The sequence below is a fragment of the Echinococcus granulosus genome (genome assembly GCF_000524195.1).
Source record: "Echinococcus granulosus chromosome Unknown EG_S00060, whole genome shotgun sequence".
In the NCBI taxonomy this organism is placed as follows: Eukaryota; Metazoa; Platyhelminthes; class Cestoda; order Cyclophyllidea; family Taeniidae; genus Echinococcus; species Echinococcus granulosus.
In genome coordinates, this window is record NW_020170440.1 from 221,401 (window position 1) to 238,136 (window position 16,736).

General features: G+C 43.6%; 1 protein-coding gene across 1 annotated transcript; it reads left to right on the forward strand. All coding sequences in view use genetic code 11, as the record gives it.

The window, feature by feature from the left end:
- Positions 1–162: 162 nt before the first annotated feature.
- On the forward strand, positions 163–8,951 carry EGR_06615 (Ras-related protein Rab-27A; the record flags this gene model as incomplete). The annotated part of the gene is made up of 5 exons (XM_024495864.1): positions 163–226; positions 419–614; positions 2,312–2,539; positions 5,123–5,313; positions 8,638–8,951. The coding sequence occupies 5 exons, from the start codon at positions 163–165 to the stop codon at positions 8,949–8,951; spliced, it is 993 nt and encodes a 330-aa protein (XP_024349722.1).
- Positions 8,952–16,736: the final 7,785 nt, after the last annotated feature.

Below are 16,736 nucleotides of genomic sequence, written 5' to 3' on the forward strand. Positions count from 1 at the left end.
ATCTGCAATTTGATTACAGCCCTAATACTCTTTGTTAAAACAGTATTTTATTTGTTATGCTAAAATTGTTCAGGCCTTATCATAATATTGTGTTTTAATTGATTGAATGAAGAATACAGAATCTCCCCATTTGTGGGACTTTTCAAACGTTCTTCTGTCGATATGTTCGCGGAGAGGGGCCGTGATGAAGAAGACTACGATTATTTGATTAAACTATTGGCATTAGGTCAGGTTACTTGCAAAAACTAGGCGTTGCCATTTTGATTTTCGCTCGGTTTTATCCTACTTGCATTTCAGTCACCTACATATTGTAGCTGCCTCCTAAAACTATTTTTTCTTTTTATGTTGTCGAGGCACTTACTTTGAGGTTTTTTTAAAGTTTATTTCTTAGCTTGTTTAATTTAGAGTATTTTTTTAGGCGATAGTAATGTTGGAAAGACTAGCCTTCTTTATCAGTACACTGATGGGGTTTTCAACGTCGACATGAACGCGACAGTGGGTGTGGATTTTAGGCAAAAACGCGTTATTCGTGAAAATAAACAGGATGCGAGTGGACTTTTGGGCCAGAAACAGCGACTTTACTTGCAGCTTTGGGATACCGCAGGTCAGGAAAGGTTCGTTCTCTTTATCATTTGACCTAGAATAATCCATTTCGTTATAATCTCTGTGCTTTCATCGTTGCGTTGTTTTTTGAGTAATGTTTACCCCTAACAAAATATTATGCTATGACTTATTTGGTAATGTTGTCTCTGAGTGTTTGTTCAGTGCGTAAATTTGCCTTCTTTGATGTTCCACTTTTTACTGTGTCATTTTTATTGCTTAGGTGTCGAGAAATATACTTGAATGCGAGATTCAAAATAGCGTTAGCACTTAAATCACCGAGTTTGGTAAAATTGATTGCTTTTTGTTATAGTGCTTAGACTTCTATTATTTTGGGGCGAGATTGTTAGTTAACTTTTCAGTAAAGCATTTCCATCGCTCTTATTCGATCTTTTCTCCCAATCTTTATTATATATTATTTTTGACATTTACTAAGTTGCGTGACTGTCACACACTAATTTGAGATTTATGTTGCGCAGTAGATGTGTCTGGTTGTTAAAATGAATGCCTCCTCATTTTCTTTGAGTTTTCCTAACTCTGCCTGTATGATATCTGGAAATTGCTCCTGCTTTCTCGAGTTTTCTTTGCCTAATCTTCCGAAATTCGGAAAGACTTAGGCGATGTGTCGGGCTTTAAAATATTTTTTCAGCCCTTGAGACGAATGAACTGGATTAAACTTTTATTTGTGCTCTATTGATAAGGATTGAAGTAAAAAGTGGGCAAGTTTTATTTTTCCACCCTCCATTCCTCTCTCGTTCTCGTAGTTTACATCTTAAACAGGATGTTCGGATTTTAGCACGCGGAAGTTTTTGGGTCTGAAAGCACCTTAAAACATAAAACAGCTCAATAAATTAGGTGAATGTGATGTTTGACATAAAAAGCTAATGTGAGTGTTCTCCGGCTTCTTCGATAACACCCTTAATCGTTTGTAAATGGTGACATAGAAATTTCTTTTTAGCTTAATTTTTCACACAACCACTGCTACATTGACATTGCATCCAGCCTGGTCTCAGCTTTATATCAGACAGTTTTGAAGGTATACAAGGACCACATTTAAAGCCTGACACTTTATCATGAGAGGCAAATTATTAGTGGAGTTATTCGGCTGCCTTACGACCTTGATTGGTTGCCGATCACTGGTCAAATCGTGAAAAAAGCTGCTCCGAAAATTGCAAACTTTGCCATTTTTTGTCTTTTTTTTTGTCTTTTTTTCGGCTTCTTAAAACTCTTTTAACCAAGTAGGAAAACTTTTTCCCGCTATTTATCCATCATGTATTGCATCTACCACAGAAGTGAATAGACTATCGTCATTGATGATAAAATCTGCTTTTTACTTGGCAGCTTAGTTGTTGTCTGCGAGTGGGGGGGGAGTTTAAATAAACCTCTTGTTCCATTGTCCGCTTTCTTCTGATAGACTGTGGGGAAAAATGAGGAATGTCAACAATGTATTGACTGCAGAAAGGTGATGCTTCGTTTTTAAAGAAACGGTGTATTGATGGCTAAGGAAGGAAGCGGATACATAAATCCATCTTAGAATTACCTGTCCTGGTTTTTCCCCGTATTTATCTTGTTGAGTCTTCTAATTAATTAACCGATGCAGTCAAATCCACCAAAAAGGACTGATTACATTATGCTCACACAAACCACCTTGCCATCACGGTTGTATACACAACTTGTAAATTAATTTATACATTTTCTTCATGAATTTCAGATTTCGCAGTCTATGCACCGTCTTTCTTCGCGACTCCATGGGATTCCTCCTGGTCTTCGATCTGACCAACGAGAAGAGCCTTCTCAGCTGTCGAGAGTGGATGAATCTACTCTGTCAACATGCCTATTGTGAACGGCCTGACGTAATTCTGGTGGGGAACAAGGCGGATAAGACAGAAGAACGTGTTATATCTACGTCTGATGCGCAGAGGTTGGCTCAAGAGTTGCAGTAAGTTACCTTGTATTTCCAGGTGCGTCTTGACTATATCTGTGCTTGAATACAAAAAGGCCTGAGAGAGGTGTAGCGACGTGAATTCGGAAAGACCTGCTTTACAGTGTCTAGTGATCTCTGTAATTACTCTGCTGCGTAGGTAATTACAATCGAATCTGGGCGAAGCAATTTTCCCCTTCACTAAGGGGACTTCTAAGTTCGACGGTTCTGACGCCCCTTAAGGCTGTCATGTGCTCTGCTAGCCAATTTTGTTAGGAGATAATTTTACAAGTAATGTTTACGGTTAGTCACGGCACTTTGTGTGTCAATCTGCTGTAATTTCCCACGGAATCGTGTATTTATAGTAATCAGCATGCAGCAGGACTCCATGTCACTATCGTGGAAGTGTATTTGCGAGACGCCCCTAATCGTGGACATGAGCAGAATAAACTGCTCTCTTACAAACTGTAACCTACATTGCAAGGTGCGCCTTATTTTCAATGACTCGCGTATTCCATTTTTATTAATTTGAGGTAAAGAAGACATGATGCAAGTTCGGGTTTATTAAGTTACACACATACTCATACCTTACGGTAACCAATGCTAGTCGAGTCGAGTGTATTGAGATGGAGATGGTGATAATAACAATAGTAATAATGATGATGATGACGGAAATGGTGGCGCGGTATTGTAATTTCATCACGGTGGGGAGGTTTTCAATATTAACTGCCTTGACAGCGGCTTGCACCTTATGAGTTTCGATGAAATTTCCCATATCAAGGGAGTGGAATTCTCTGAGACACTGATACTGCTCTACAGGGGGCTCATTTCGCTTCGTTTCTTCTCTACATCCCTTTTCCGCTTAAAGGCCTTCCTGATATCTGTCTGTCTTAGTTTGGTCTCTTTTTTGCTTTTGCAACTCTGAGAGCAGCAGAAGATAATCCGATTTCGCCACTTAGCCGGTCAACAAATGAGGTCACTTGGAAGGCCGTTCGATTCTCGAACCTAGTCCTAAGGTAATGAGCTTCTGCTTGACCTTACTTCCATTCGAGATGTCCCAACTAAATTCCCTTCTTAGGTGGACATAGGCAGAGGCGGATAATTGTACATTTTGACAACGACGACAACAACAACAGCTATTAGCAGTTCCATTTGATACACCTGCCTATCGATCACCAAATCCACCCTGGTTGGTAGTTGGCTGCCTGTCTTGTCTCCTCTTTGATTCCTTTTTTATTTTTTTTGTGCAGATTCGTCAACTGCGTTTTGCCAATGTTCCAACATTGGGTTTACTGACCTTCAGATTCTTAATTTAACACATTCACTACTGGTGTCACATAGGTGTAACGCGCCAACTTTTCTCCTTGAGACCACACGTCGCCTACATAGGCAACACAGCTAGCCATGTCAGAGGGTAGAATGAAATAGTAAAACTCAGAAATGACCAGCCTAAAGGCCAAAATGCCCTGAAAGATAGATTTGAAGCCTCTTCGGATTCAATTATTAAGGCATCATGAAACCTGAATAACGACCGCCTGCCCACCTGGCACGAAGGGGGACAAAAGGCGGAGTTATTTTATGAATTAACAGATAGTAAACAGAAGTTGCTGCCTTTTGTAGCCCCACTGTTACATTATTTACACAACAGATGCTAGCCTGTGTAGTGTGAAAACCCGTGAGTTGGCAGAGGCACTGTGAGTTCACTGTCCTAGGCGACCAATCACAGCCGCTATATACCAGCATGCCTGAGGGCTGGCTACTGCCACGAGTTAGCCTAGCGCTCTGCTACACCTCACCTCTGATGACGCGTACATGAGTAAAGGATGACTGACGCGAAGAAATGTCATTTCTGAAGTACAATACACTTCTACTACGGCTGAGGTATCTTCTGGCAATCTGAGCGGGCAGCACGAAAGAGTGGTCTGTCATAGAGGGCTATGAGCTATCAGTGGCAAAGCTGCAATATGACTTTTTTGTTAGAAGGGTTTTTGTCGATTCCTTCTTGATAATCTCTACTTAATAAAGTGGTTTTCTTGCCTTGACAACACCTTGTCAACTTTGACACTATCGCGGGTTTAAAAGCCTAACCTTTCTCACCCATCTTTGATAAGTGATTGAATAGTGCTTTTGACAGGCTTATCAGTCTGACCTTGTGCTTTTTTTCACCACTGGGCTTCTAAAATGAAGCCTTCTTTCCCAATAAATGCATTCCGTGGGACTTGGAGGCATAGAGTTGCTACTCATCAGCATCACCATCATCACCTTTCCTATCTGTTGAGTGAGAGGATGATCTGACTTGCAGTGGTTGTAGTGAAGATATTGGTCAATGACTTCCACATTGGATGTGTGCATGGGAATCCGTGGTTCAAGACTTCCAGTCCCTCCTTCATGATGATGCCTCTTGAAGTCTGGAGCTCAATGCCTGTTTTTCCCTTCTGGATACGAAATCTTTTTGACTCGACAGTGGAATGACACAAAAAACAGGACTGAAATGACCATTTAATCTACTGTCGCGAGTAGAATCTTCTAGGAACTCCAAATTTCGGGAGAACTTTTCATGTAGATGTTCCCTCATAATGGCAGTTCTCTCTTACCTTTTAGAGTGCCCTACATAGAGACCAGTGCACTAAGTGGAAAGAACGTCTCCGCAGCAATTGATATGCTTCTGGATCTGGTAATGAAGCGGATCGAGGAGTCAGTTACCAAGACCCGAGTTCACAAGGCCACAAGGAATTCTAATGGAGGCATTCACTTGGAAAATGCCAAGTCCACAAAGAACAAATCGTGCGCTTGTTAATAAGGTAATGCTTATTCCTTTCCCCTTACACTAACGGTGGCTTTCGGCCATGAGGCTTTGATGCCCTCCCCTTCTTCTCTCTCCTTTATCTCATTGATTGGAGGTGATATATTGTTTGGGGGCAAAAGAGTGAATGTGGCTTTGGAAGTCCATTTCTGCTAGTTGCATGCCATTTGCTTGCTTGTCAGCGCCTCAAGAAGCGACTTACGGCATAAGGTATTCATGCTTTGCCTGCTGTTCATTGCTTTACATTGGCAGGAATTCATCTGGTTCAGGTCTATGGCTCCAAGTGGACAATTACCCGTTGGCCCTTTCCCATCAAGGTAGATGTCAAAGGGAATGGTTTTTTCCTGGGTCAGTGAATCCTGCCATCTGCAGCAGAGGCCTTTATTTAATGGTAATCAGTCGATTATTTTGACCCTTTGATGTCTCATTTGGGGCATCAGTGAACGTGTCCAAGGAGGTAAAGATGGCCAACTAGTGCACCAAGAAGTTAACCTTCTTTGAAGTGACCCATCAAAGTAGCGTATTATTTGTGAGATCTGGCGGCTTCAAATTGGGATGATAAGGAGGTAGTACCGCCTGCGGAAGTTAGTAGTAGGTGTGCCGCTTTGCCCATATCCAGTGGGTATTTCATGAGTCTGCCCAATCATCGTGGTGGAGCGTGAATGGAAGGGAGTGCGTGTAGTGAGGAGCAAAGTTTCTTCTGATCAAAGATCTATTACTTCAGTTTGCAATTCTTTACTAGCATCGGTTAATTGCAGCACCGTATGTTGCATTGGTGGGATGCTCAGTTGTCCAGCTGTGGTAATTTGGACGGTGTCATCGGTCGCATGGACGCCTTTCATTGACAATGTCAGCCATGGTGGTTTTCGGCTCATATCATGACAGTCAGTCCTGTGAGCAAGCACGCATAGACAGTGCCTGGAACGTCAAATCCTGGAAACGAGAGCCATGCGGTTCGGAAAGTTGGTGCACGCTGGTTACCAAGCCGCATAGGCTGTCCAATTCTTCGTTGTTAAAGCTGTTCAGGCAGGTGAAGGCGGAAGACTGTGTGTCTGTCAGTCTACAGTGCGCTACTAATAAATGTTTCGGGAGGATGTGCGTTTGATGCTGATAATAAAATCCAGAATCTTCCATGGTCTGTGATTTCCTACCGCACCGGAGCAATTCATGCTGACGAGTTCCTTTGTCCCATTTGTACTACTCATTTTGTAAATAAGTAGGACGACTAGAATGCGACTAGTGTCAACTACCTGGCACATTCCATGATGGTTTGAACTACCCTCTGCTCTATAGGGCATTGATATGTGCCTTGTTCCACAAGGACTCACATCATTAACTCATTGTATGCCTTCTAAAAACATTCCGCAGCAATATCCCCCCAAAGGTTGGTAAGGAAAGAGGAAAGATAACTAAGGAAGCCTATAAAGTGTCAAATCACGAAGCTGAATGATGTCATCAAATAGTCATGTGTCTCTTCTAGAAGCATCACATTATCGTCACTGTCGTCAACTGGGAAATACAGGAGGCACATCAAAGGGTAAGCAATCAACGCCGGACACTCCAGCCAGTCTTTAGGCCCCGCTCCAAATAAATGAAGTTACCATTTCTTTTTCCGCTTTTTCGCAAAGGCCTATTTAAAAGTAGAGTGTGGTCTTCCAACACTTGGGTTAATTAGGCGTGACGAATCGCAAAGCAGCTGCGGTAACATTTGAATCCTTTCTCCTTCTGTTCGGCCTTCACAACAATGCATGATTTTTTTATGACACTTCACAACTTCACGTCACATCTTTAACTGTCAATTGTATCAAAATTTAATGTATCCAAGAAATTTAAGGAATTGTGGTGAATCATGGTGAGTAATGACCTTGAGGTTGCTTATAAATCGGTAACCGTCTTATGATTGGTCGGAGGAGTCCGAGGAAGGGAGATGAAAGGCAGGTAGATAGAATGAGATCGGAGACATGCCGGTAACTGGTGTTGTAAGGCAGTAAACCGGATGTCAGTTGGTGTCTTGCCCTACGTCTCATCCTCGATCTGCTCAACCCCCTTCCTGACAATCTACTAGACAGGATGCTTTTGGTATGGGAGGAGGGGGGAGGTTCATCCGAAAGACGCGGAGCCGGATACTTGGGAGTTTTCGCATTCTGAAAGACCTGCGCGTTCGAGTCTGCCTCGTAGTTTACGCATTCAACAGATCGGCGTATTTCCCGTCATCTTTGAAATAAGCTCTTCATCTCCTTGCGTCTTTTCGCTAACTAATGTCACTGCATTAGAACATCCAGTAAAAAAAGGAGGAAGCGAAGGTGATTCAGTACTTCTTTCAGGCTTGTGATGCAAAAAAGAAAAGATTGATACATACGGCAATCGTTTTGACAAAAAAAGAAAAGAGCAAAGGCTGTCACCTGCCAACCGATGTGAGTGCTGTCATTTGTACCAATGGAATCATGACAGCAGAGTAGTCGTGATCTTGGTAAATCATCTATTTATTGTGGGACCTTCCCAGAGAAGTACGAAGTCTTTATGCCTCTCAAATGGATGCCTTCATGTCACACAGTAAGCATCTGATGACAGCAGTGTGTGTGTGAATTACTTTCGTTGCCCTTGAGTCACCCTCGTAGTTATTGATTCACCATAGGACCAGGCGGTGTAAAGTCGATTGACGGAGGGCTGTCAAATCCTGGACATTATTTACTTTTATACCGTAGCTTCTCCCTTGCGTTTTTGGGTGTCGGTCTTGACGTATGTCTTGCTCTTCTTCGGTTGGCATCACTGAAGTGAAGAGGGGCTCCGATTGTCAACGCGATGGTTCATCTCCTAGGCGTCGATAGGGTTTGCCTTTACATCACCTGGAATGGAAGTACAGCGCAAGGCTGAACGAGCCATTCACATCAAGAAATCATGCGGGTTTAAGGATTGGGCTATATCTTGCAGGTTCCATGCCATATTATCCCTTCAAGCCTTTCCTTTCTGAAGGCGAGATGATTTTTTCTACTGCACACTTTTCTTGGGAACAACTGTTTCGAGTTTGGTCCCTCCTACGCCTTTTCATCTGACCAGCATCTGTCTGGGCTATCTTCCACTGTTCGGTAACACGCGGGACCGCCGTTTCTTGTCACCTTACTAATTGGTCATTACTCTCAAGGAATCCGTGTTCGTGGGTTTTGATGACCCAACTTTTGCCATTCTGGGAGGCTTCCAGAGGATATTCACGCCAAGGATCCCGAAAACTAGGGCCTCAAATGACTCCATTAGGGACTCCTGATTCATTCTTCTATCTCTCATTAATTACTTTTACCTCTTCTCCCCACTTTAGATTACATTTTACCAACCAGTCAATTTCGTGAGAGTGGTGCAAGAACTTCTTGCCTGACTTTCACTCCCTCACAGTCTACGTCAGCTACGTGTACCTTGACTTTCATCATCACACCTCTCTCCTCTCCCCGCCTTACCTTCTTCTCTCTCAATGTTCAGCCTCCCTCCCCTCGTGTACGTTCGTCGGTGTTCACGTCTGTCCACAAACTAAACAGCTCAGCTATCCGAACATGGCTAACAGGTCTCAACTGTGATACATGTAACGTGTGTGCGGTCCCAACTCCAAAATCACTAACAACAGCATCCTTATGTTAGTTCTCCCTTCACAGTCAAATAATAAGGGGGTGTTGTCGAATACACGATCTACCAGTCATCAAAAGCGCGGTGACAAAGCACTGGGGTTGTTTGTAGTCAGAATACGGTATCCTCAAAGGAAGTTGATTGGCAATTAGAATAACAAAGCGATCGTAACTTTCACATTAAGAGACACATATTCGACTTTATCTGACTGTTAAATATAACTAAGTATCCTTTAAAAGCTGATGTTATTCGTAACCTAGTGGATTAGAAATTAACTTCCACTTGCCCTCGTTATTCGTAGTTAGGCGCTGTCGGGTTGATGTCATGCGATGAATTGTTGATTAATTGTTTGGGTGTGTTAGCGAGGCTTCTAAAATTTGCTTATCAACCTAAGATAGAGGAATTTAAAAGACTGCATTTTAGGTGCCCTCAGTCCGCAAACAACCAGAGCAACAAAAACTAGGGGCCTAATTTACTTCGTTCAAATGCCACAACATTTGTTTACATCGTTAAACAGAGTACTCACATTTCTGCTCAACTGGCACCTCTTCCGTGTTTCAGCCTTCACATTTTTTTCGAAAATGGGCTTTTGCAGTGTGAAGGCTACTTAGGGCTAAAAGCACAGTAAGCATTCTAGTTTATGATGCTGAAAGGGTGTGTGTCACTTTGAGGTGATACAAACGGACGAAGTTTCAAACTACCTAATTGATCCGCTGACATCAATAGCCGTTGTTGGGTCATGCTGAAAGAGAACTATCGTGTTCGTTTTCCCACCCTCTCATTCGAAAAAACCAAACTCGGCTAAGTGCCGTAAAATTGCTGTAAAGCACGTACTTTGCATATAAGGAAGGTTATTTTAGGCGGTGATGAACAGGGGCAAGCATTTGAGTTCATTTGTAAGTTGCAGGATCAGATTCTCGGTGTTTTCAAGAGAAGTGGATAATAAACCTTAAGTATGTTTACTCGCGTATCCTCACGTATGGACGTATGTGTTGTTTGTAGTTATTTGTGCGATAGACTATTCCGTATAAGCTACAGCTAATTCTGGGCCTGCGCTTTTAAGCATTTCCTAGCTTTTGGCACCACTCTTCCCTTAATGCGTCACTGAGATTCTCATTAAAGCGTTGAGTCAGCCTAGGGACAGAAAAAAACTTGTAACTAGACCGTTTAGTGCAGTGAATTTATTTGCAGTCGTGAGCATAGTGTTCTGTAAAACTGTTTGATCTGATGATGGTGGTGGCAGAGCAGGTGATACTAAAGAACTGCGTGCGAATTCTGAACCGCATGTAGTTACTCTCTCCCTCCTCACTTTACGTCAGTAGCTTTTTTAACACGACCGTTTGTTAGTGATCTAAGAGTGAGGATCTGTGTCTGTTATTCGTAATCAAAGCCGCCATTATTCACCAGGAAAAGGTGGGCGAGTCGACGACTGAGAAACTCCTCTATTAGTACTGCTATCGCAGTCTTAACATTATTGACCCGTTAATCGTTATTAATAGTATGACCTTTAACTAGGGTTGTAAAGGTATACTTGGCTTCCCCAGGCATCCCCCTTTGAAGGCAATTAGTTTCTAGTCAGGTAATTTGTCATTGAGAAAAGCAAGCACTGAATGCGACTGTAAATTCCACACAGCAGTTGTTGCCCACTTTTGCCTCCTCATTTCCCCATTTTCTAAATTCGGTTGCCTTCCGCCAAGTCGCTGACGTCTTTATCGCGAGAGCATTTGTCGGTTCGCTATTGGTCACGTTTTGGTTTATTAACAAGCCCCCGCTTCGTCGGTATTGCTGCTACTATTGGTCACCTGACTAGCCACGACAAATACAATGAATGCAGCCCCCCAACTTGACTGCTCTAAATTGCTACTCTGTTCCATGCCCCACCCGCGTTGTGCGTACAAGCTGGCGAGACCAAGTCTCTTCCAATCCTACACTTGACCGCATACTTCGGCTTTAGTGATTGTGTCGGGGTTAGCGATATTGAGGTGATGTTCTGCAAAGACGCAGCTGCTACACATGAGGAAGTAGTCGATCCCACCGAGAAAAGTGTGCACTTTCTCCCCCCTCTTCCTGCCCCTCCTCATAGATGTCATATGAAAGGAAATATTCTCAAGCATTCCTGTCAATCCCATTTCAGAAAAAAAAATCGCTTTACCCCCACATCCCTGCTATAAGAAGTCAGGTCCATGGTAATCGAGTGGAGTAACCTAATTAGCCATTGGTAAGAAGGTCAGTTTGCTAATGGGACGAAAAGCAGTTTGAATAAACGTGTTATTTACTATGTAGCGTCGGGAGACTTTCCTGAAGACAAAAGAAGACACAATACTTAGGCAGAATATATGTATTCAGCATAGAGAAGGTGTCTGGGCTACTGGCATGGCCCAAAGGCCAGCCCACCCAGCGGGGCACAATGGCCAAGTCAGAAGCGGCTCTTCACCAGTACCGAGGGATAAACAACCATCGTATTACAATTAATTTTCTCCTAACCCCTTACATCAGGGTGAGAGTTTTAAATGGCATCGCACCAACGGACTGACTCCCTTCCGAGGAGCAATTGCAGCTCGTATATGACAGAGTTTTTAAAACTCATTTTGGAAAATCGAAAAACCAAGTCGTTTCTGGATGCATTTAACTTTTTATGGACAGTGTAGTCAAGTCTTTCCTCAATTGTCGCGAAAAGTTCCCACGCTTCTTCTCACCTGCCACTCATTGAAAACTAGAAGTCTATAGGTCAGTGGACGCAAAAAACGTCAAAGAATATGAAAGTAATTACAGAGTTATTTGTCGTCTGTGGTATGGTTTCAAGAGGGGCAGACGACAACGCCAGTGGTTTTTATCCAAAGATGCCCTTATCCGGCGCCGCCTCTGCTCCCGACCCGTATATCCGCAACTAGATAATGCGGTCAGCCCCATGGGGGAAGTATTCTTTGCATTGATCAGTTTCTCATTGTCATTCACGAGTTTAGGGAGTAAGACGTGGTGTTCGTGAACCCTCAATTATGAATTGCCTCCGATTTGGGGATCCACGGCAGATGCTTCCTTTAGTCGACAATCTACCTAACAAAATTAGAACTGGTGTGGTGTGGAATTCTTCCTGAAAATGGTGTAAGACACCTAGAGAATTGCAGAAGACCGCAGACGCCAGAGTACCTGTACAAACAAACCTACGTTTTGCATGAAGACAATGAGGCTTTATCTAGACTCACCTCCACTCCAGCTTATTTAACATCACCGATTAATCCAAGCGATGACACATGGGCAAAACTGTCATTTTCTACTTGAAATGCTCCAACAGAATGCCACATGTCCGAATTGTGTGTTTATACAGGCGGACTCTTCAATCTTAGCAGATTTTGTCCACCATCTCAAAGTTATGAATTTACGATTGGGTCAGTCCTATTATCATATCACCGAAAAACGGCTTCTCTCAAGCATTTGTACGCTTACCAACGAATCTGTGGATCCATCGGAACCCTTGAGATGCATCACTGTCTCCCTGTCTTTACAGAACTCTTAAATTGCTTGGTCAGCGTTCCTGACTTTGCAATGACTGAAGCAGAAGGATGATCATGGGCAGCTCGATTAGGATAGTTCGGCTACACCCGCGCAGGTTTAGATAATCGTCCTCGTGGGGAGGCGAGGCGAAATATGTACAGCAGAGTTGCACACTCAGGAAGGATGAAGAGAGGTTGCTATGTGTGGTCGGAAGATTGGAGTTCAGACAATTTCATCGACCTCAGCTGTGGTTTGATGAGCATCAGAAGACCGGGAAAGAGTAGAGAAATGCTTATCTAATTCGGTTTTCTACTTAATTAAACCACTGGTATCAGTAAATCATTTATGTTTTGCCTCGATGGCGTGTTGTAACTTGTAGGAACTCGCCAAATGCACATAGTCGTTTATAAACACGCATTATGGAAAAGAGAGATGCGTCAGTCAGTGGAGGCGGATAGTTTCGACTTCTTCCTCCGCTTAAATTCCCAGATCATACCACGCGGATTGAACACGGCATACTAATGAATCAAGTTTGACTCGACTAGTGGAGTATCTAGCCAGATTTGCTGTATAGTGACTGGAAACGATGTGGTAGGAGAGAGTACCGCCCATTCGAAGGTATATGTCTCAGGCTAAATACAACCCTCTACTCCCGATCAGATTAGACGATTTCGCGTTACTATTGGTTAAAATAGCTCAAGGTCAACTTGTGAAGCATAATTTCCAGTCATGCAGAAGCAACTGAGGAGCGAAAGTCCCGGAAGCCAAGCACACGTGTTCTACGAATCATATATTGTAGATGACAATTGCTTCCAAGGACTAGTAACTTGTTCTTCATTTTTTAATGCCTTTTTTGGATTGGTTGCTGACTGACTGGCTAAGCGCGTGACTGAGTAGCTGAGCTGGCTAACACCATTAATCGCCTACGAAGATAAAAACACTGAAGCACAACTTCCTTGCCATGCGACAGCGCCTGCCTCGTGTGTGTATTGGACTGCAGAGAGAGAAGCCTGAGGTTTAAATCCATCTACTCGATACAGCATAACCCGTAAACAACGCGGCAAAACTTCTCTGTTGGAAGAAGCCAGGACTAATTAATCGAGTAGGAGGAGCGCCTTTTGCTTATAGGATAGTACAAGGCGATCTCACAACTTGTACTGTAAATCTCAACCCTCCCTGAGGATCAAAAGGAGGCACTGCATTTTGTAGTAAACGGCCGCATGATCACCCACGTAGTAGGACAGACACTTGAGGCATGAAATTACTGTCTAGATCTAGGTTTAGTTGTTTACCAGTAAAGACAGGGAATACGTTTCATAAAGGCAGAAATCACAAACGCCTTGCGCCTAGTTGGGAAGATACGGGAAACTGACGAAACTTCCTGAAGTCATTGCCCTACTTCCGTTTTCTCTAAAAGCTCTACAAACTTGTTTGACCACCATATTAGATTAGTTAAGCAGGCCGTGACTGATGGCATTTCTGGCTTTCATACTATAGTTGCGCTATTTATGAACGGCGAGCGCCCATCCTCAGGCGATTGGCCATTATGTGCCTATTACGCCTCCAGAGAGGGGTAACCTTTCCCACCTTCCCATTGAAAGGAGTCAGCTCTAGTAAATGTCTCCAGCCTAAAAAATGAGGTCGAAACAATTGATGAGGACAGTGAGATTTTCTGAAACTCGACCACCATCCTGAGAATCAAGATACTCCGTCCAGCCCTCAGATACTCAGCTTTCTTCCGTATAGGTGTCCTGCAACGCACCCGGAGATGGCTTGATATTCTGCTTTGGTGACAGCGCTAATCAAACCCCACCCAAATGAGCAAGAACCACAACTTTTGCGGACCGGTTGCCAAACCTTAAAACCACGGCGGGAGGAGAGGTTCTAGGTAGAGCTACATCAGAACCGACAAACGCTCACAGACTTTTGGCATCAGCCCCAATATCAAGCCTTGTATAATGACGGGTAATAAAGCGTAGACAGGCCTCAAAGTACAAATTACTACCCCTTTGTGCACAGGGCTTGGCGTTACTACCTGGGGTAACACTCCCTTTGGGGGAGGGGGAGCTCTTCCTAAAAGAAGAGATTGGTACAAGGCTCAGGCTAGCCTCAAAATCTCGCTCAGCTTTTACACCACTTCTAAATAAGTTGTTCCATAGTATTAGCCTTTTAGGGAGTGCGATATTTACGTACCCCACTATGTATACCCCAATGGGGATCCTCGCCTTGATACAAGCCTATCACATCGACTTCGTTCCTGTCGTGGAATACCACACTCGAGACAGAAGCCCAGCCATGCTGAGGGTTGAGGACAAAGACCAAAAAATAAAAAGGGCTATCTGAAGAGGCTGTTTGTCAAACTACGAGGCAACCTCAGCCTCTGCAATCGCCTGCCCATTTCAGGCGTCATGGTGAGGAATTCTTCGATAGGGTAGCATTAATCCTACTTCGACACTGGTGCAACGAATAGCTGGAAGTCTTCTTTTTCTACATCATTAAACAATTCACCGAAACCTGTAAATCACGCCCGATACCTGTAAACCGAGAAAAGACGTACCTCTATTAGCAGTTGTAAACACACAACAAGAAATGCCAGTATTAGCTTTTGGCTTTTGTCCAGTTTATGCCAACTTGAAAAAGTCCTTCCACTTCCGAAGCAATATTTTGCTAGTATTTGCATTTCATCCTGCACGAAAACATGCGATGAGCTGTGATTAGTTTATGCAACAATAGTGAAGGCTTGTGCGAATGAAATTGCAAAAAAACATTCCTTTATTATTTATGAATAAGTGTAAAGTGTGGGGCGTACTGTCATGCAATATGCTATTTTGCAGGGTCTTGAAAGGGGAAGCTGTATGCACTTCCAACTGCTACGCAGGCAGAAGGACTAGGCGAAATCATAAGTAAAGAGGCTGCAATTTTATCTCAATGCTTTCCAGTGAACCCTGTACTTATTCAAAAAGCAGTCCATCTAACAAGGTACGCATGTGTAGCGTCCCGGGACTCCCTGAAGACGAAAGAAGACACAATACTCGGGCAGAATGTATATATTCAGCACGGAGGTGTCCGGGCTATTGGCATGGCCCCAAAAGGCCAGCCCACCCAGCGAGGTACAAGGGGCTAATTCAAAGTACAAAAGTGGCGCCTCACCAGAACCGAGGGATAAACCACTATCGTATTACACATGTGATGCATGGAATCGCATTGAAACCCGCACAAGTTATGCGTCGCAACCACTACTAATCAAACTCAGGAGTCTTCTCATGGCAATGCAAACCTTTTAAAGAGCAACATATGTATTCTTGAATCTCTGGTAGGTAAATAATTAAAGTAGATCCGCTAACTATTGCTAGAGTTGTTGCTGATGCCATCACGGTAAAGAAGTTTAAGTGATAAAAGCTGGAAGTCTAAGGGTGCGGCCTAAAGCAAGCAGACAATAGCTGCTGTCATTAAAGGTGTTTGGTCAAAGCGCGATTAACACTGCAGGAAATATTCTGACCGAATGCATAATGGCTCGAATGATAGCATCAGCCTTACAGTACTGTAATACGATGGTGGTTTATCTCTCGGTATTGGTGAGGCGCCACTTTTGTACTTTGGATTAGCCTTTTTGTACCTCACTGGGTGGGCTGGCCTTTGGGCCATGCCAGTAGCCCAGACACCTTCTCTGTGCTGAATACATATATTCTGCCCGAGTATTGTGTCTTCTTTCGTCTTCAGGGAAGTCTCGGGACGCTACGTTAGCAGCAGCGGAAAGCGAACCCGATCTTAAAGGACATGTATCCTGGTTTCCCACTTCTGCGTGGTAAACCTTAGCGGAGCGAAAGAAGTACATAGGCTACGGATGGGAGAATGATGATGACGTCTACCTTCGGCATCTATCCCAGTCCCGTGTTCTGCAGGAAAGCTATTAACAATAAAAGCGACAGTAGCCGCGAACCATCTGGGTGTTTCGTTACAGACTTGCTCTACCGTCCCTCATATACCTGTATTAAATCCCGTCCTTCCTTACACAAAGTTACTTTGGTCCAGTGTTTCTACATCCATCAATGGACATATGATGGCCAGCGCAATACCCCGTCCTGAATTAGGGTCTCAAACCAGACAAAACTCCAGATCCAGTTAAGCTGCCAAGAGGGATCAGTGACGTTGAGGCCAAGTATCTCCTCAATTGCACGCTAATTTGGTGGCTGGCACGGTCGGGTCGCGGGTGTTTTTTTTACAGCACCGACTACGTTGTAGTGGCTGACGCGGGAGGTCGACCTGCGGGAGCGCCGGGGACGACGCTCAAAAGAGGAGGTAGGCTAT